This window comes from Hipposideros armiger, unplaced genomic scaffold, assembly GCF_001890085.2.
Source record: "Hipposideros armiger isolate ML-2016 unplaced genomic scaffold, ASM189008v1 scaffold_43, whole genome shotgun sequence".
Taxonomy (NCBI): Eukaryota; Metazoa; Chordata; class Mammalia; order Chiroptera; family Hipposideridae; genus Hipposideros; species Hipposideros armiger.
Window position 1 is genome coordinate 2,417,400 of NW_017731393.1, and position 21,462 is coordinate 2,438,861.

At 49.0% G+C, this 21,462-nt stretch overlaps 1 protein-coding gene across 1 annotated transcript in view; it reads right to left on the bottom strand.

Annotated features, from left to right (window-relative positions):
- The window catches only part of TECPR2 (tectonin beta-propeller repeat containing 2), an 88,245-nt gene that overhangs the window by 19,539 nt on the left and 47,244 nt on the right, over positions 1-21,462 (bottom strand). The window contains exons 14-18 of the mRNA XM_019639211.1: positions 21,358-21,462; positions 17,849-18,089; positions 17,085-17,174; positions 15,354-15,587; positions 7,879-8,027 (exon numbers count right to left, since the gene is read on the bottom strand). Of these exons, the coding sequence (XP_019494756.1) occupies positions 7,879-8,027; positions 15,354-15,587; positions 17,085-17,174; positions 17,849-18,089; positions 21,358-21,462 (819 nt within the window). The remainder of the gene's footprint in view (positions 1-7,878; positions 8,028-15,353; positions 15,588-17,084; positions 17,175-17,848; positions 18,090-21,357) is intronic.

Below are 21,462 nucleotides of genomic sequence, written 5' to 3' on the forward strand. Positions count from 1 at the left end.
TCCTCAGACATGTCTGGTAACCGATGCTGTCACCCAACACGCACGGCGAGCCTTTCTCCACGGGAAGAAGAGCGCCTGCGCGAAGCCATGTGTGAGGACGCCTGGCAGCGCGGCTCCGTGAGCCAATATGCCGGAACTTCACTCGGCCTCTTCACAGCAAAGCCTCGGCGCCCCAGCGGGCAGAGCGTGCCTGGGCACTGACCTGGCACTCACCACGTTGCCTCTTATTAAAAACCAGCGGGGGACTCGTTGCAACTCTGCTGCAGCACCGAAGCTCTGTGCCCTCGGTCCCATAGGACGGTCACTGACGCCGCTGGGAGGGCAGATGCGCTGTGTCAGAAGTCCCGTCCAGAGATGCGGGTGACTTGCTGCCCAGAGTTGTTCATGAGGACGCGAACAGGGATTTCATCCATGGTGTCCCCAATGAGGCCAGAGAGCTGCTTTCACTGTCCCCAAGGCCCAGCGTTTTAATTCCAGAGGGGATACGAGTCGTCGGAACACCCCAAACTCTTAGAAGCAGGCACTCAGTTGTACCCACGGAGCTCGGCTTTGGTGTGTGGGTGCCCTTCTCCTCCCGCTGTCTCTGTCCCCCGTGTGAGTGACCGCTGCCAGCTCAGTAGGTGCCACCAGAGGCTGGCAGGAGTAAGAGGGACATGGAGGATTGCTTGGCACTGCCTTAGATGGGGAGTGGAGAGAATAAAAACTCCTGTAACTGCTCTCTGTTCTGGGGTCCTGAAATGACCTTCACTCTGATGAGTCAACGGGAGACCCCGTTCCGGCGGAGTGGGCTGGGGTCTTCCCTGTGACTGATGCTTCTGCAGCCGAAGCCTTCCTCGAGGCACGGGTGAGCTCTTCTGGGGCGTGAAGTCACATCAAGTTCTAGCCCCACCAGCAGCACCTGTAAGCAGGCCATCCTCACGGGTATTCTCTGTTATGTTTGCATGTTTCTTTCATTCTGTTGTTCATATAGCTAAATATAACTAAAACAGCTGAATTTAAAGTAATTTCTTAAATGTTAGTTTGGCCATTTGCAACCATATCCGTCTTGGTTTTCCAAGTTTCACTCTTTTCCAGGAAAGCTGTAATCCAGGCGGAGTAAAGGGCCTGGAGAACGGATGGAGCCAGCCCAGCCCACACAGGAGAGCTGGCTGGAGTGTCCCGGCACCTGAGGCGTGGGCTCAGCGAAGAGCAGGGTCTGCTCGGGAGGCGGGAGGGGACAGGGAGGCAGGGGGGAAACAGGAGGGCAAGGCAGCTCCATCGGACAGGCCGTGCGGGTGGGGAGCTGGGCCACCTTCCTTCACTCCCGCACAGTGCCAGCAGCCAACTGTGCTATGCACTTTAGCGCCAATTTTCATACGGACAGAAAATTCTCCAAGTGAAGCAGCAAACTCCAAAAAAAGATGTGCAACACAACTATAAATATTTTCTCCAAATCCTTCTAAATGTTAGCAAGTCTGAAAACTGAGTCATTTGTTTTGAGCACTTTGTTAAAACTTCACCCCAAAATTACTGCAGGAGGGAGGTTTTACCAGAGAAGAGATCAGGAAACAGAGAAACTGGCCCATTTTAAGAGTCCTGTTGCTCAGCTGCTGTGCCCTTTAGCATCTACCACCCACTTCCACTTGTTTCAAATGCAAACACCCTACTGGCAGACCAGGAAGCTCAAGTTGAATAAATACAATGAATAGGAAGAGGTCAATTATGATCAAAACACATACACCCCATTTACACGCTAATGCTTGGATTCAACCAATCGGTCTGACTTTTTAAATCCTTTCAGTGAAGCCACCTCACCCTCCTACTGCGGGACTCATCTCAGACCCTCTGCAGTTTTAAGACTTGGGTAGTCTTTGGCCTAAACACCATGTGTGAGGTCCCCAAGCCTGTGACAGGGACGCAGTGCCCCTCACAACACCTGTAGTCAGTGTTGTGGCCCAGGCTTGGTCCTCAGCACCAGGCCAGGGTGACACACACCTGGACTCCAGCACTGCCACTCCGGCAACTTTCTGAGCCTCTGAGCTGGGCCTTTCTCAGGTGGAGGCAGGAATAACCACTGACTGGGATGTTGTGAGGACTGGATGGAAAGCTATGCATAAAGGTGAGTGCCCAGCAACAGTGCCTGTGGTCACTTCGGATCTCAGCAGGTAAGTGGTCAGTCCCAGCTGCCCAGGAGAAGTAGACCCCGCAGACTAGGCTGGGCAAGCGGACCTGGGCCCCTCGCAAGGGCTGTGGTGCCGGACAGTCACTCAGCTGTCCTGAGTAGCAGGCTCCCTGTCGGGGTGGGAGAGGCACTCCTGCCTTCTGGGGTAGAAACAGCATTAGGGACCGCAGTGCTAGGAGGAGCGCCATAGAAAGACCTGTGCAAATGTCAAGCGCGACTTTGTTCCCCACAGGAACCAATTTGAAAAGCACTTTGTTTCTATAAATTCCACAGTAAAATGAATTTCTTCTACAGCACACCAAAAGCTGAGTAAGATGGGGTTCTATTCAGCGGAACCACTTGCAATGGTCAACGTTTAACAGCTGTTTAGCAATCACGACTTCATTCAGAGCACAGCTGAGGCCCTTTCATGAGAATTTGCTCTACTTGGGTCACTTTACTGGGCAAAGCTGTTGATCACTGCAGTCAACAGAGCACTCCAAGGAAAGCTTTCTTCCCCCAATCTTAGCTCTGCTTTGTAGATGTTATTCTAGAATCTAAATGGAGAAAGGAAGAGAATTTGCAGTTTCATGCAGTCTTCAACATAGCCCTATGGCGGAGCAGTAACTCAGCCGGGGGCCCGGGTGGCTGCAGAGAGCTGCACCAGCAGAGGCAGGGCTGGCTGGGCCCCTGCTGCCTGCGGCCCACAGCCAGCCCCGCTCCTGCGCCCTGGATGCTGGCTTGATAGGAAAAGGCTGAGGCAAGGACATGTGTGCCCCTACCTGCTCAGCAGCACCCTTCACCAACACTCACCCTGCAGACCTCGCTCTGCACCCATCAGCCCTTTACTGACCCTGGCACCCTGGCATGGCGGTGCTGGGACCCTGCACACCTTTACAGTCCAAGGCTACGCCAGGTCTTCTGTAGGTGCGTGACAAATGTGACAGACACTGCTTGGAGGACACTGCTTGGAGCTGTCAGGGGAATCACTAGCAAGCGAAGCACTGTGCACAAGAAAGTGAAGATCAAAGATTGGAGTGGAAATACATGAACTAGAGAACAGGAAAAAAAAAAGAGAAAAATCAACAAAACCAAAGGATAGCTTTGGAAAAGATCAATGAAACTGACAAAACTTTAGATTAAGAAAAAAAGGAAGGAGACTCAAATTACTGAAGTCAGGAATGAAAGAGGGGACATAACTACCAACCTTACAGAAATAAAAAGCATTATAAGGGGTGCCAATAAATTAGGTAATAGATGAAGTGCACATAAAAGACATAAACTACTCAAAAAGAAAGAAACAGGAAATTCTGAATAGACCTATAACAAGTAAAAAGACTGAATCAGTAATAAAAGAAAAATCCCAGGCCTACACTGACAAATTCTAACAAATGCTTAAAACCAATCCCTCAGAAACTCTTCCAAAAAATATAAGAGAAGAAAATACTTCTTACTCATCTAAAAGGCCAGCATTGCTCTGATACGAAGACAAACACATGATAAGAAAAGAAAACCAAAGACCAAGTTCCCTCATGAATACAGACACAAAAAATCCTCAACAAAATACTAGCAAACCAAATCCGGCAACATACACAAAGGGCTGTACACCGTGACCAAGTGGGATGTATCCCAGAAATGAAAGATGGTCCAACTTATAAAGTTAAGCAACATCATACATCATATTAACAAAGGAAAAAACCCACATAAGCATCTTAGTAGATATAGAAAAAGACCTAACAAAATCTAACACTCTTTCATGATAAAAACATTCAACAATCCAGGAACAGAAGGGAACTTCCTCAATTTGGAAAAGGGCATCTGCAAAAAAATCACAGCTAACAACATACTTAATGGTGAAAGACAGGATACTTTCTCCTGAGATCAGGAACAAGACAAGAATGTCCTCCCGCGCCACTTCTCGTCAACATTGCACAGGAGGTTCCAGCCAGGGCAATTAGGCAAGACAATGAAATAAAAGACATCCAGATAGGAAAGAAAGAAGTAAGATTATCCTTATTTGTAGATGACATGAACTTATGATAGGAAATCCTAGATAATCTACAAAAAAGTTATTAGAACTAATAAACAAGTTTAGCAACATTTCCAGATATAAGATCAACATACAAAAACTTATACTAGCAATGAACAATCTGAAAATAGAATTAAGAAAACAATTCAATTTACAGTAGCATCCAAAAGAATAAAACACTTAGAAATAAATTTAACAAAAGTAGTATAAAATGTGTACTCTGAAAACTACAAAACTGTTGCAAGAGATTAAAGAATACCTAAATAAATGTAAAGACATCCCATGTTCATGGAATGGAAGATTTAATACTGGTAAGATGGCAATAACTTCCCCAAATGATCTACAGATTCAACTGATCTACAGATTCAACAAAGTTTCTATCAAAATCCCAGTTGACATTTTTTGCAGAAATTGAAAAACTGATCCTAAAATATGGATATACGAAGGACACAGAGTAGTCAAAACAGTCTTGAAAAAGAAAAATCACTTCCTGATTTCAAAATTTATGAGAAAGCTACATAATGACAGACGTACCAATAGTTGGAAGAGAGCCGAGTCCAGTAATGAATCCTACATTTATGATTAATTGATTTTGACAAGGCTGTCAAGACAATTTAATGGGGAAAGAATAGTCTTTTCAGTAAATGGTGCTGGTATAATTGGATACCCACAGGTAAAAGAATGAATTTGGATGAAGATACCTTCCTCATCCACATACAAAAATTAACTCACAATGAACCAAACATCTAAATGGAAGAATTAAAACTATAAAACTTCTAGAGGAAAAGACAAGTATAAATCTTCCTGACCTTGGATTATGCAATGGTTCTTGGCACATCAAAAGCACTACAACTAAACAAAAACAGGTAAACTGGACTTCATCAAAATAAAAGGGCAGTAGATGGCGGAGGGGGGGTTGTTTCTGTGTGAAGGGTGAAAAGGAAAACCATTGCATTGTTTTGTACACCTGAAACTAACAATAAAAATAAATAAATAAATAAATAAATAAATAAATAAATAAATAAAACTTTTGTGCAAAGAATACCATAAAGAAAGTGAAAAGACAACCAAGAAAATGGGAGAAAATACTTGTAAATCATCTATCTGATAAGGGTCTAGTATCCAGAATACATAAAGAAGTCCTACAACTCAACAATTAAAAGACAAATAACCCAACTGAATACTGGGTTATTCAATCTTCAATTGAATATTCAAAGTATTTGAATATATAGTTCTCCAAAGGAACTACACAAATGACCAATAAGACATGAAAAGATGCTCAACATCATTAGTCATCAGGGAAGTCAAATCGAAACCACAGTGACATGCGGATGTAATGCACAGCATGGTGACTAGTTAGTAATACTGTATTACATATTTGAAAGTTGCTAATACAGTAGACCCTAAAAGGTCTCATCACAAGAAAAAAATCTGTAACTACATATCGTGATGAATGTTAACTAGACTTACTGTGGTAATCATTTCACAACATATACAAATATCTAATCATTATTAATATTGTATGTTACACATCAATTATATCTCAATTTAAAAAACCCAACTGGATTGTAATAGGAAGTGCCCACTGGATCACATCAGCTTTCCTTCGCCTACAGGGCTGTTCTCATAGAAACTGGAACATTCAGTAACCCACACAATATACAAATTAATCTTTCTTGTTTCAATACATTTTTTTATTGAAAAAATAACCCTGTAGAAAAACCAAATCAAAAATCAAAACCAAACTCACAACGAGAGACTACTGTATACCCACTAGAACGGCTAGAAAGAAAAATTGGGTAAGAAAAATTATTTGGTGAGGATGTGGAGAAATTGGAACCCTCACACTTGGTGGGTAGGATATAAAATGGTGCAGCCACTGTGGAAAACAGTTTGGCGGTGCCTTAGAAAGTTAAACATGCCATCACCTATGACCCCGCAATTCCCAACAGACTTGAAGACATATGTCCACACAAGGACTCGTAGCTAAATGTTCATAGCAGCATTATTCATGGCAGCCAGAAAGGCAGACAAGGCAGATGTCCATCAGTTATGAATGGACGAAATACGTCATCTGTCCACATGATGGAATATTATTCAGTCATACAAAGGAATGAAGTTCTGGCAGGGGCTACACCATTAACTGCAAACTTAGAAAACTGATGCTCAGTGAAAGGCGGCAGACAAGAAGGGCCACATGTAGGAGTCCATTTATACGAAACAGGCACATCCAGGGTGGGCAAATGCCCGGATACAGGAGGGAAGTGGGCCAGTGGCTGCCAGGGGCTTAGCGGCGTGGGGCACTGGAATGAGGAGTGATGGTTGCACAACTCTGAGTATACTAACCACCACTGAGCTGTAGACTGTAGGAGGGTGAATCATAATTCTAAAGAAATCAGATAAAGATGTTAGAGGGGAAAAAAGGGTGGTGCCGACAAAGACATACGTCAGGTAACAAGCAGGTGTCTGGCCTGAGGAGAATCTGAAAGCGGTGACGAAACCAACAAGTCGGCTTGCCTTTTGTCGCTGGCACCAGCAGTGCTCGACAAGCCTGTGGAGGATATTCTCTCTGCTGAGTGTTACGTGGCACCGTGAGCAGAGGAAAAGCGAGCGCGCACTGTAATTCCTGTGTGACCTCAGGTTTGCACGGCGCTAACTCACGGTGCCGTCCTAGACAATACGCCACTCGCTTTCCCGGAACCCTGTGAAGGGGCAAGACCCACACGGAGCCTCCCTGTGGCCGTGACACTGCCCGTGGCCTGAGAGAACCCCGGGCCCGGCTCCCGTTCCATTGCGGGTCTCCCAGCACATGTCCCAGGTCCGCTGGGCAGGACTGGTGGGCCTCAGGACCGGCCCTGAACCTTGCCCTCGGACCCCTGTTGTCCGCCCCATCCCTGAGGGTTCGTGAGGCCCCAAATGAACACAGGCATTTGCCCAAACCCTTGGTTTCCTTCTTGCCTCCATTCAAGCATTTCTTTTGTTCAAGGACTAACCACTCCTGTCCCCTGCTGCCTCTCCATGTGACAACTTCACGTTTTTTCCAACCAAGTGACACAAGGGGACCAGCAGGAGCAGGAACAGACAGCGCTTATAAATCACAGCCCCCTAATGATAAGCTTTAACAGAAACATACTCAGCAGAGCCATCCCGAGCTCTTTAAGGGCGATTAAGCAGTGTATTAACCAGGCTTCTGCATCTCCTGTTAGTGGCAGGACAGTCAAGAGCTCGAGGAAAACGTCAGGAGACACTAGAAACTGGAACATGGGCTGGGGCGCAACGGCAAGTGCAATGTCTGTCAGACCAGGACGGGCGCTCACAGAGGCTGACACGAACACACTCTCTGTGACAAGGTTTGAAGTGACTTTGACTTTCTTCTCTCCACTTCTGGGTATTGTCTGTTTTTGTTTGTTTGTTTGTTTTTTAAAGTAATGCTCGTTTATAAAAACTTAGAAACAAAATAATTTTGTTTTGAGGAAGAAAAAACTTAGTGTTGGCTCAGATGACCGTAACAACCTGTTCAGCTCTAAACTCCACAAACATCAAATTCCAAGTCTGGGAGGCCAATGCATGGGGCACGCCTCGGCGTAGGGCACACGCCTCTGCCCGTATGCTGGAAGGCCTACATCACAGCCGTGGGGCTTTTCCCACTGGCATCCGGACAGCTTCGGTCTCACGGGGCGTATGCTGCCATCAGTTAACGCGTGCTTACCTGGACAGGTGGCTCGATCATTATCCAGGCCGGGAGCATCAGGTTGGGATTGAGAGGCTGGGTTCCTACGCGGAAGTACACGCCGCCCCTGGAATCGCAGGCCCAGACGTGCTGATTCCCACACGCCAAGCTCGTCAGTTTTACGGCTCCTTCAGGTAAACAAAGGAAACGCACACACACTGGTTACTTTTGTAAAATAACTCGTCGTTCATTAATGTATAAACTTTGGTTTTTTACTGCACAGGAAGAGAGGAGGCTACCCTGGCAGCTGAACTCTGCTGCCTGACAGGACAGCACAAGAGAGGCACAGAGCCTCTGGCTGCCCTGCGACCTGCCAGGCGCCACACAGTCTCCTTCCTGAGCCACAGGCAATGCAGCCAAGGTGACCTCAGTGCCGCAGCGCAGTGCCCTCAGCCACCAAGCAAGAGGCTGGTTTCCCCACACGGGCCCATCGTTAGCTCCGTCAGATACGTGACTATTACCAGCAAATTCTGGATCTGGGGAGAGAGAATTCATCTTTACAGACAATCCTGATCCTAACTGGGATTCAGATGGACTAACTAGGCCTCCCAGAATCATCACTTTCCTGCTTAAATTTCACCTTGTTGAGCAACTGATTTCAAGGGGAAAGGAAACGCGAAGTGCGTTTAAAGGGAAACTACATTTGATTAACAGTCTATCTGGCAAACAGAGCAGCCCCAAGTTATGGAACAGTGGCTGCAGGACGGGCTCCCAGCCAAGTCCTCCACAATGTCATTCCAAACCTCGCCATGGTGAGGTGTGGATGCTACCCCAGTATCCCGGTCCACGCGTGAGGCCAATAGGACTGTCATGAGACATTTGCCCAAAGTCCCACAGCCAGAAGGTGCCTAAGCCAGAGGCGAATGGGGGCCTGAGGTTTGAAGCTGGGCCAGCCTGATTCCACATCAGCGACCTCTGGGCTCCACCTTCTGTCCAATTCAGTTTTGACAAATGGATACACCCAGGTGACTCATGTCCTATCAAGGTGTGGAACATTTGCATCACCCCAGGAAGTTCCATCAGGCCCCTTCCGGTCAATCCCCCCGTCCCCTCTGCTCCTCTGCTTTCTGTCTCCAGGTGAGTCCAGTGTGGTCCAGACGTCCAGGGAAGGTCACAGGTACGCACTCTCTGCGAGTGACTTCTTTTGCTCAGTGTAACGTACGTGCCCTTCACCCACAGCGTCACTTTTCACTGCTGAGTGCTATCCCGTCGCACGGATACAGCACGCTCAGTTCACCCCTTCACCTGTCAGTGCCCGTCCGTTTTGCTGTTAGGAATGAAGCTGCTCTAAGCTTTCTTGCAGTTTTTGTGAACATGGGCTGACTTTGTTGAATAACACCTAGGAGCGGAGCTGCTGGGCCATGCGGTAGATGTACAACATATTCGGCCTTTGAAGAAGCTGCCCATGTCCCCAGGTTACCATCTGACATGCCACCAACAGTGTGCCAGCTGCCCACACCTTCACCAGCGTCCGTTGTGGCACCTTTTCCATGTCAGCCCTTCTAGTAGGTGTGATGTGGTATCTTATCATGGTTTTAATTTGCATATCCCGAAAACTAATGATGTTGAGAATCTTTAATGTGCTGATGGGCACGTGTTTCTCTTCTTTTGTGAAGTGTCCGTTCAAGGCTTTTGCCCATTTTTCAAGCTGAATCGTTTGTCTTCTGATGACTAAGTCAGAGGATGGGTCATTTTTACTTTAAAACGGAGAAAAAAAGGTGGTGCAGCTAGATTTCCTGGCGGTGCTGTTCTTGGCCACCTCACACAGTTGTCACTGGCATCAGATGACAGCCATGTGTCTGCACCAACAGGCATGGATCCTGTTATGTGGAAATCCTGTCATGTGCCTTAACTACAAGACCAACTTACAAGTATTAAACTCTCTACTACACAAACAATTCTCAGTATTCCTTTGTGCATTTCCCAAAGATGATGATTTCTCTTACACTGAAATTAACTGTATTTTTTCATTTCTCAATCTTTTGTAGAATGTCTTACCAGGGAGTTCAAACAGATTCCCCAGGGCTCTAACATTACATATTAAAAGATGTGTACCAATCAAAATAAAGCACCTTCAGCAGTAAATCCCAGGAACAGCTGAGAAACAAATGCTAACTGAAAAATCATTTTATGTTGGGAATTTTCAACCTGCCCTAGCAGGAGCTACAGGCAGTAGCTGCTCACGTGACTGGAGTTACATGGTAACAAAAACACACTGGGTCAGCCTCTCAGTGACAGAGAGTAACAACATCGCCAACTGAGCATGAGTTCATGTTACAAGGAGAACATTCTTTTAAAACAAATCTAAAAGGCTGCTAGAATATACACTTCAGTGTATAAATCAGCTTATTCTGAATTGAAGAGATAGGTCAAAGAAGAAAATGTTTAATAGAGAACTTTTCTGCAGTTTCTGACCTCACAGGGGGTCTCCCAGGCTGCCTGCATGCAGGTTCATGCTATTGTTCCACAGAGAAGATGGTCACGACAGCTGGCAGAGACCACTGGCCTCCCCAGACACTCCCAGGCTCTCACAGCCCCTTAGAGTTTTGGGGGCCTCACTACTAGTTCTGGCCAGTGGGCTGTGAGCTGAAGTGATCTGTCACTTCTGAAGTGTAAAAGAGGCTTTCAGCTGTCCCCTGCTGCAGTGACAGAGATGATGGAGCACCGCAGTGGGGGCAGTAAGCTGTCACCCAGGGAACAACGATGCTAAAAGACAGGCTGAGCGCCAAGCTTGTGGGAACAGGAAAGCAGCGCTCACAGTGAAGTCGCCATACTGGGGCTTGTTACTATATTACCAGCCTAATAGACATGCTACAATTTTCCTGCCTCTCCGTTTTGTTTTTCCCTCCCATTAAAAAAAGTTTTAATTACTTTAACAGATCAGACATTTTCCCTTTAGGATTACTTTTTAAACATATATTTTAGAACAAAAAGTGGCATATATTTGGTGTTTTACTATTTATAAAACACTTTTCTGCATAAATTACTGCATAATGTAATCCTATTTGTTACTTAAAGGCATGAAGTGACACTGAATATTTCCTCATCAAATGCTGTGACCAGATGAATTATAATTGCAAATCGCATTACTTTGTTAAACAGTCCAATGGCTGACAGAAAGCATATTTATGTACTGGGAAATGGGATATTGTGGGCCTCTTAAATATCTGCTAAATGATGCAAATGTTCTTCTGAAAACTAGGATTGTAATAAATCACGAATTCCATAATATCTCTATAACTGGGTTTAGTAGCTAGACATTTAATTTCAGAATTTTCTTAATTTCATCTCACAGCAGTAGTTGACTTGGTAATTTGTATATGGGCAGAATAGAGGGATGCTCTGTTTCCAAGAAGAAATTAAAGGTAGGAATCGTGTTCATGACTTGATACTTTGCTACAGTCATCCTTGAAATTGAGATTTCTGTTTGCAATGTGGAGCAGACTGGTGACACTCCAGACTTTACAATGACCTGGCAATGCCCAAGGTCAATGCTGGCACAAGTAGTCCAGGCCACGCTGTCAGCACCAGGAAGACAGGCTTCCGCTTTTTACGGTTTCAGTGTCAGATCACTTGTAAAGAAGAGGCCAGGACTGAAGAGAAAAAGAAGTAAACCACCTCTCTGAACAGCTTTCATAAACCCAGCATCTCCTGCCTCACGCCCTGGGCAGGCTGACGGCAACCTGCTCTGGACTAAAGAATCAGGAGTGAAGACATCTCGTACCTGCGTGTTAGGCAGTTTTACTTAGGACTATCAGTGACAAGGACTGAAACTCACATCCCAGAGTTACTTAGAAATGGAGTTACACATACTAAAAACTTTCTCGGACAGTTGTTTCCTGATGGGCATGGGCGTGGCCAAGCACGTGGTCCCTACCTGCAAAGCCCCACCCTTGTGCTAAGGACCCTGAGTCGGACTGAAGTGACTGTTGGCACAGAGCAGGGGCGCAATGCTTAGGGAACACAGCGTGGGGTGTGACTGAGAGAGCTGAGGGGACGGACAGTCTTGGCTGAGGTCTGCAAGGAGAGCAGGGAGGACACTCCAGGCCACGGGAAGAGAAGGAAGGGGCCTGGCACGCGAAGGGCAGTGGCTGGCGACCAGAGCCCGGCTGCATGAGGCCCGTGAAAGGCAGGCTGGGCCAGGCTGCGAGGGCCCTGGGTGCCGCCCTGAAGCCTGGAACTGATTCTAGGGGCATGTGGAGCCATGTAACGTTGAGGGTACACCCCCCAGAGCAGTGTGTAAGGAAGATGGCTCTGGCAACCATGGTCGGGGTGGGCAACCTGGTGCTATGAGTCGGTTACTGCAGTAGTGCAGATGGTGAAAAGGGGGCTGTGCCCCTGGCGGTAGTGAGAGGGAGGCAGGACAAGACAGCCCGTGAGACCTTCTGGGGTAGATGGAAGAGGCACCCTGACTGCACTGCCAGGAGAGAAGCACAAACAGCCAGAGCGGACTCTGCCCGTCCCAGCAGAATTTAGCGGGAGCGGAAGCGTGCAGCCAGGAAAGAGTACAGCTGGGAAAGAGAAGTTTGGTATTAAACAGAATCCTCACATGCAGAGTCAAGTCCTGAAAACGCTGTGGTTCCTTCCACTGCTGCAAGCGCCCGCCACGGCCAACTTTTAATAGAACAATGAGGCATGCTGGGTAAGCCCCGGGAAGTGACGCAAGCTGCGTTAAGGTTACCTAGATGACTACGCTCTCTTCATTACTACTCCACGCACGCTGCCTGATAACAGCCTGCGTGGGGTTCTGGGCAGGGAGCACACCTGAACTCAAAACCTGCACCCCCTAATTTTAATAATAATTAGAAGAAACCCTTGATTCATTTGTTTGTCCCACAGGCTACAGACCATGCCTGGAGAGAGCCCAGTGTCAGGACTCCTGGTGCCCTGGCCTGTCTTCACTGTTCCCTCCCACTGCCCCCTGCCCACTTTCCCGTCCCAACACAAAACCTACCCGCTGTGGGCTTACTGCATTCTCCCAAGGGCTCAGAAAATGGGAAAAGGAATCTTTTCATCATTTCAGTATCAGCCAGTAACCCAGGTAAGTAAACAAAATGTAGAGCCCGGAGCAGGACAAAGACTGAGATGGGCCCCTGTTCCTATAATCGCCCCCGTTATGCACACTGTTAAACCCAGGTGGGCACTCCTGCACCAGCCTGAGCTGTGCAGCTAACGATGGCTTATGAGTGTCCCCAAGCAGGACGTGTCACACCTGCTGAGACAGCTGACTTACACAGGATGCTTACCTGCACCATCTCTCAGGTAGGGAGTGCTGTTCCCATTAGAAAGGCGAGGAGTTGGGGTTAAGGTAAGCTAGCATCTCGTGCAGGGCGCAGCTCTGTGCACGGCCAGCACTGTCTCTGCCCTGAGTACTCCTCCTCTACCTGACCACCTTGCACCTGCTGGCTGTGTGATCCATTCCAGGCTTGGCTCCATCCTGGCACTGATTTGCTAACAATTTTGCAGGCATGACGCAGGGTGGCTTGGTTCCTCTGTTCCTGCCCCCGTGCCCTCAGCAAGCACCTGCTGTGTGTGCTTTAGAGGGCCAAAGCTCATCCTGGACTCAGGATGGCCTTGTTCCGGCTTCCTCCCACTCTCAAAGTGAGACTCGACCCCACCAGAGCTGTTTCTCTCCTAGAAAGAATGGCCACCACGCCGGTGAAGCCCAAGGACACCTCAGAGACTTGCCCCACTCCAGTCTGCTCACCAGTGCCAGGAGGACTAGGTGGGGCTGGAAGGGAGGAGGAGCTGTGCGCCGGAGCCCAGAGGCCACAGGCAGAGCTGGTTCCAGCAGGGTGGAGCCTGGCGCAGCGCCCCCTCTCTGCACCCACTGCAGTGCGGTGGCTTCTGCAGAGGGCCTGGGACGGGGTGGTGCCGGGAAACAGCTCTGCTCCTGACCCAGATGGTGCAAATGAGCACGGCCTCCCAAGTACTCAAGGTTCAGTAGTGGGAGGACACAGACCGGGCCCTGGCCGCTGTATCTCCAGGAGGAACTAGCGGCATCTCCCAAACTGGTCTGGTTGGGGCTGCTGGAGAAGGCTCGGGCCAGTAGGCTCTGAACAAATGGAAGGCTTCCCAGGGCCGGCGGGAAGGTCCCCCAGCGCCAGCATTCAGGCCACGACCAGCTGCAGCCTTGTCTGGTCAGTACTGTCAGTAACGGCGGCTGAGAAATGTTCTCAAAAGCTGGAAGGTAACCGGCCATGGTGCTGAGATTAGGTTCAAAAGACAAGGTGTGAGGCCAAAAGCATGAATAATCAAAATGACACTGGAAAATTTCCTAGCTTTGGAACAGAGCTTGCTTCTTAAACTGAGAACCGAACTGCTTGTTGGCTAAGCTGTATGATGTTTGGGGGCCTTCTTGGACAAAAGAATGAAGGTATGTCTATACAGCACCCTGTGGGAACCATGTGGGCTGAGACTAGCTTCATGGGATGCTGAGTGGCCCGTCAGCTCCCAGGGCTGCTGGGGAGGGAGGCAGACAACCAGTCCTCCCTCTCTCGCCTCTTGCTTTCTTTCTCCCCTCCTTCTCGGTTTTTCCTCCTGAGTATATATGATTGAATTCTCAAACATTAAATGCTTGTATAATTCCATTCCACCACCTAACAACCAAAAAAATATCAGTTGTCAGTTTACCAAAATGGGAAACTGTATGGCAGTGTTCCCAAGGCTCACAGGACCCCCTAAGGCCCCTGGCATGCCCTCCACCTTCAGGCCAGCCTCCCCCTGCAGACCAGCCTCCCCGCTGCAGACCAGCCTCTGCCTGCAGACCAGCCTCTGCCTGTAGACCAGCCACACCTAAACTGCTGAGCAATTAAGAATTTGCCCAGAGAATTACCCAATGCTGTGAGCTCATTCTATTTTTTTTATTATGTTACTTCTTGCAATATGAATAAATGATTTATAAATGGCACCATGCTCCTTGGCCTGCTCTGTAACCCTTGAGGGGAGATTCAGGGAAGAGCTGCAGTTGGGAGACGCACAGCATCTCCTTAGTCTGATCTAGAGTAGACACACTTGCTGAGTTGCTGTTTTGTGCTAGGCACTGTTCTAGCTGCAGAGGGGACAGGTCAGTGGGTTGTGGATCCTGGCGGGGGACACTCTCCCCGACTTAAAGGGCACGAAGTCGTGTGCCACATGCAGACAGACTGGCAGAGGCAGATGCACAAACAGCATTATTTCAAGAAGTTCTTATTGGGCAACTTCCTCTGAGTATGAGCGCCTCCCAGGATCTGAAAACCCTGCAAACCTAAGAAGTGGGGAAGTAAAGCGTCTACAAAATGAAGAAGCCCGTTTAATCTGCGAGAGCGGCTAACCAACCTCCTGGAATCCAGCAACATACAAAATGTCATACAAGAGTTCCCACAAGTGGAACCCAGGGGCTCTGGGAACTTCTGTCAGCTGTCACATTTGGATGCGGCTTTAAGGCAGAGTCACGACGCACGAGAGGGCCATACCTAGCTGGGAAAGGTCCAGCCGCGTCCAGTGCATGCCCGTGGGGCAGCTCCTGGAGAGCGTCCTGATGAACACCTGGCCCAGGCCGTCCAGGGCCCACAGTGCGTCCTGGCAGGCGGCGTAGGCCCTCATCTCGGCGTCGGGAGGCAGCTGCACCGTGGACGGGCGGGACTGCGCGTGCTGGGCGCTGACACTGCACAGGTCCTTGCTGCCTTGGCACAGCCACAAGGAGCTTCCTGTGGGAAAGGTTCACGGCATCACTGACCAAGCACGAGGCAGCTTCTGCCTCCGGGCAGCTGACACCTGCCGGCTCCCACACTTACACACCACCATGTGACAGGAGCTCTGTGTGCTCTAAGTTACAGTCAGAGGGAAACCCCGTGACCAGCCACTTAGCAAGAAACAAGCCCGAGAAATTTTAAAGAAATGAAAGCAGGGCTTATGAGGAGAGTTCATGAAGCCCACGATGCTGACCCAGTGCTCTGACCCGGGACATTTCGTGCTGGCTGGGAGGTCTCCAGCTCAGCTGACTCGGTGTTTCATCAGTGCTGGGGGTTTGGAGGGGAGGTCAGCAGTGCCTGGCCTCGGAAGGATGACCGGGGCCTGTCCTGCTCTGCTGTGAGGGGCGGGCTGGGGAGGCGGCTGGAGAAGGCTCGGAAAGCAGGAAAGCCTCCTCCTCTCATCCTCACCTGAAAATTACATCCCCTCATTCCCTGTGCTGTTTTTAGAGTCCTTAGATTTAGCAGAATCAGTTTAAAATGCAAATAACCCTTAGGGAAGCTAAAACCTTCGTCATAGTGTATTATCTAAAGTATTATCTAAAATGTGTGAACATGTTTTGGAACTCAAATTCCTCTGGATTTTGAAACCCTAAGGCAATAGGTATACCAAATATTTAAGTAACAGCCCCCTGGGAGCCAGGCAGCACCCCAATGAAGTGCAGTGACGTTCCTGTGACACAACCAAGGGGACAAATGAAGCCTGTTGGTAGCCTCAGGCTGTGCAGCCAAATAAACTTGTGCCCAGCTCAGGAACTAACCTGCGGTTTGCAGAGCTTACTGATTTCAGAACTGCAGTCAGAAGGACCCAGCAAGAAAGCCTTCTACTGCACTGACCACGAAATCTACTTCCGAGTGGTGCTAGTGCTTGAAGTAACAAACTGCTTCCTCTGAACCACAGATGTCCTGGGAGGCGGCTTCCCAAAGGGGTCCCCTGACTACCCAGGCTCCCAGCCCACTGGGTAGCATTCTGCCTCTCCTGGATCTAAGCTCCATGCTCCAGGCGGGGCTATGAGTTCTGACCAAAGAGGAAGAGGTGGCCGGGGCATGACTGTGTGACTTAGGGTAGCCAGAGGCTGCTGGGAGGTGACAGAATTCAGAAAGGGAAACGGGAAACAGTCCAAAAAAGTGGGGTGCCCACTGACGGCTATGCTATGGCCCTGTGGCATGTCGCTGGAGGTTACCAGCCTCTGGCCCTCATGGTGACACTGCATGTCCCCTCCTTCAGGACGCTTCGCCTTTCGGCTCACACAGCTTCACTTCTGGACCCTCCTCTCCTGGTCAGGCCCACCCAGCTTCGGGGCCCTGAGCTCGGCCAACAAGGGCCACCAATCTGTGACACCGCATATCTTGTATCTGAGATCCACACAGCCACACCCCCATCCCAACTAGGCCACAGGCAGACCATGGTTCTAACTGTCCAAATGCCAACCCGTGCACCATTTCCCCACCAACCTTCCTTTGTGGGAGCAGCAGAAGCCAACACAAAGGCCCATTTTGTTGCAGAAGCTGTCCCACGGGGAACAACATTATTCCAGTAAGTGCCTAGGAAGAATAAATAAGAGTGTGTTAAACAAAAGGAAAACCCACACTTCAGGGCATTAGTTCTAGGCTACAGCTGGTCTTCAGGACCCCACGGCTAATTCTGGAGCGTTCTTAGTTGGGAGGTACAAGCCAGCACTGGGAGAGCTGCCCCTGTCGCTCTGTGGACACTGTCAAGCAGCGCCACAGGCTTGCCCAGGGAAGGGGAGGCTACACGTGGGAGGAGCTGGGGAAAGTCCACAATGCAGGGGTTCATTTACAGAAACGAAGCCCCGACCTCACATGTGGATGGACACCTACATTTACAGGTCAGGCCGGAGCAATAATCTTCCCTCCAGGAAATGGACTATTCTCTCTTCCTAGGCTCTTCAGGTTTGGGTGGGTGTTTTCATTTAAATGTGAAACGATTAACGTTAAACTGAAGTCCCTGTGCTCTTCTTATATCCTAATCGGCTCCCAGTGGAAACTGATCCCACCATCCAGACTCTGGGATCCCAGCTGCAGCAATGACAGGTTAAAGAAAGGAAACGGATACAAAGCATAAACCAGCCTTGTCAGGAACACTGCCCACCACTGGCACCGTTACCTACTCAGACTGAGAGCTGAAAGCTTTTCTTCAAATGCCAGCTTTAAGGCAAACCTGCCTATCAAATTGGAAATTAAAGCAATTCACTCACCGATGAGACTTCCTCTGGCGACATGGAATTCATTCTTGCCCGAGGAGATCCACACACCACTGCTGTTGACCCCGAGAAGGCTCGGCTGGCACTGAAGCTGCTGAGACCAAAACGCCATGCGCAGTTTATCCGCCACCTTTTCGACAGGTACTTGGGCCGCTGTGGCCACCGAGTGTGTGGCGTGCATTATGGTCTGGAACAAGCTGCACTGGTCAAACACCACGTAGTCTGTGATGCTCACCTGGGGGGGGGAGGGGTGACACCCGCTCTCAGTGCCGATGCACAAGCCTTCTGTGTGCCCCTGCCTGAGACAGAGGCCCGGCCCCTGTCCATCAGACACCCAACCACATACACATGCGTGTGCTTGCATGAGGACTGGAATGCCAGCAGGACACCACCAACACTGCCAACTACTTCTGAGGGTTGGAGTGAGGACGGAAGAAAATGTTCACCTTTTATTTTATACACTTTTGTACTACACGGATCTGTTACAAGCAGGTATTATTTCTGTGATTAAGTATCACCCCCTCACACTCTGTAAGTCTCTTATTCTAATCAGTAAGAAAGGATTATTTGGCTTTTAAATTTAGGTATTTCCAACGGACAACAATGCACAAGACTCAGAATCATAACATGGGTTCAAAAGGTATTATAAGCGGGCCAGCTGAGTGGCGCATTGGTTAGGAGTTGGCTTGGGATGCCAGCTCTGAGCAGCAGGGCCCCAGTTCGGATTCCACATGAGGGCCAGTGATGCTGCACAGCTAAGATGGTGAACAACAGCTCAACCTGGAGCTGGGCTGCCAGGAGTCGCCAGCGACAGCGTAGGCTGCAGTGGGGCTGGCCGGCAGCAAGTGTGAGATTTTGTGAGCTGCCGTGAGCAGGCGTCCAATGGCCGGCGAGTAACTGCCTCACTTGGGAAGAGCGCAATGATAATACCAACATGGGCCAGTGAAGCGACGTCCTCCACAACTAGACTGAAGAACAAAAGGACAGCAACTTGTCTGTTCCCCTTCCACCAATTCCCTAGGCTTGTTCCCCTCCCCCAATTCCCCAATAAACTCCTTAAAACAAAAAAGGTATTATAGGTTGGGTGATGAAGCAATTTATGATCTACACCAGGGCTGTTCATAATTACTCCAGGCCAACAGCATATGTCCTTGCTACGGGGAAGGCACCCTGGCTAAGACGCCAGGACCACGGGCTTCTCCACATTCCTGAAGGAGACTTTGTATGGGGAAATTTGGTAAATCAATAACATAATTAGACTTAGCTCTTTTGCAGGTTGACTCACTGCATAGCTCGCTATCTGGCCACTTGTAGTTAGATTTAGTTTGCAGCTTGATCCACCCTGATATTTAGCTGTTTCCTCTTTGTTTCTCCCCTCACTGATTAACTGAAGAACTCCGTTCCCTTTCTCAAAGCCGCCCATACCTTTATTAAGCTATTTAATCAACAGAATCCTAACCTGAAAAGAGCAATTTCTTAATTCTCAGGCGCCCAAACACTGGAATACACGTAAAGCCCAGGCCTCGGTGGTCCAGTCCGAGTCCAGTTCGGAGTCTAGAGAGAACATCATCTTCAAACAGACCAGACCTCAGGAAGCGATATCAGCCCTTAGTCCTGCCTGACCGACTCCCCCGTTCCTTTGTTCCTGTGCACCTGTAAAATCTTCTGCCTAGTCTAGGAACGGGGAGATGGCCTTTGGACAGGAGTCCGCCATCCTCCCAGAATGCCGGCACTGAATAAACCTGCTTTTCTTCCCATCAACCATGTCTCTTGACTTTTAACTTTTTCAACGGCAGGCAGCTGGACCTTAGCCCGGTACCAGCTTCTCCAGGCACCTCCCTCTGAGGGAAACCTCTCCCTGCCAGCAGCTCCGGGGGTCAGGAGGTGCTTTCTAAGACGGGCCAAAACCTGTTCCGCTTGACTTCCGAGCACAATTCTGCCCTGCTGGGTGGGTGCGTAGGGGCTGTCGCTGTCCTGCTCCTAGGACAGCCTCGTGCAGGCCACAATCCCAGGGCACGAGCAATGAAGTGTTGAGTGACAGGGACATCATTTATGATAGGGACCTCAATTTATAAAAAACAAAAAGGAAATTATTGTAAAGATCAGTAGTTCACTATGTGTACAAACGCTGGCCTTCCTTATCAGTGAGAGGACTCACACTGTGTGAGCTGCTGCGCTCCCGGATGTGTAAGGGGATGGTTTTCCCGCGGCAGGATCCCAAGGCCCTCATTTCTCACTCTCGCTCGGGGATGCTCTGTCAGCCTGGCCGGGCGGCCGCCATCGGAGCTCGCCCTTTCTCAGGGGTGTGTACAATGCCAAGGCCACAGGCAAGTCCGTGACAGACTCAGTCCTAGCACCTAAGACTTGCTGATATGCAGGATGCAAATTGAAAAAAAAAAAAAGGTTTAGCAGCCAAACCTAATGCTGGCTCTCGCATTACAAAGGAATCAATCTTACAGTAACTAAAATAACTCTGCTTTCAAATACCTCCAACATGATTCTGTCAGTTAAATGTCTCCAAAGATAATGTTCTCAATATGATGATAAAATGACATCTGGTTTTCTTTAGGCTAGTTAAAAAAGTTTTGTACACATATACATACACGTGCGTGTGTGAAGAACCATATAATATGGTTCCAAGTACAGAGAAGGTATTGTAAACTCATTTTCAGACAGTGCCTGGCATACCGAGTTAGAGACACGGACACACACGTTCATCCAAGAGCACACACATCTCCTTTCTCCACAGTCTCACCTGAGGGACCTGAGAGCAACAAGGCAAGTGTGAGGCGACAGTGAAACCTGAACCACCAGACATGTGACACTGAAGACAGGCTGCGTGTTTCACAGCTGCTGCGTGTCCGTACAGCCTTACCTGCCACCATGGGAGACGGGAGCTGTGTGACACTGGTACGGGGCGGGGGGCGGGGAGCAGACACTCCTCTGCAAACACACTCTAAGCCCCTGGCTGGTACCAAGTCACGAAAAGCCATTAGCTCTACCCCTAACTCTCAAAGCCCTGCCTTTCCTGGGCCCATGTGGGGAAGCCTCCTTTCCCTGCCGAAACAGCCTCACTTAGAGGCCTTTGGAACAAACAGAGACAGGTGCATTTTAACTGTGGGTTGGGTTTTCCAAACCTGCTGCCTAGTCTCTTTTCTTAGCACATTTGTTCAGAATTAAACATCATTCTTACCTAGCTCTTCCAAGGGATGTCATGAGTTTATGTAACATACAATGGTAGACTTCTAAATGACGCCCAAATAAACAGAGGCTGCATATTTAAGTGAAGGGAGCTTTACAAGGCACTTTAGATGAAAAGTCCTTGATGTTTCTCACATGCTCAAATACAGCAAAGACGAACTCATCAGTGAACACGAAGGCTGTTGATTTAACTGACCTCTTCAATCTCCTTAAGGAAAAGAGAGGGGCTTTGTCTAAAAGGGGGAGCAGAGCCCCCGATGCAGGGAGGCCTCTGGCGTGCCTCCCTGGAGCTGGTCACCTACTTGCCACCAGTGGTCGTCGTCTCCTTGGGGCTTCTTGGGAACGATGCCGGTTCTGAACCACAGGTTTCCACGGATGTCCAGGGCCCACAGGGTCTGCTGGTCCCC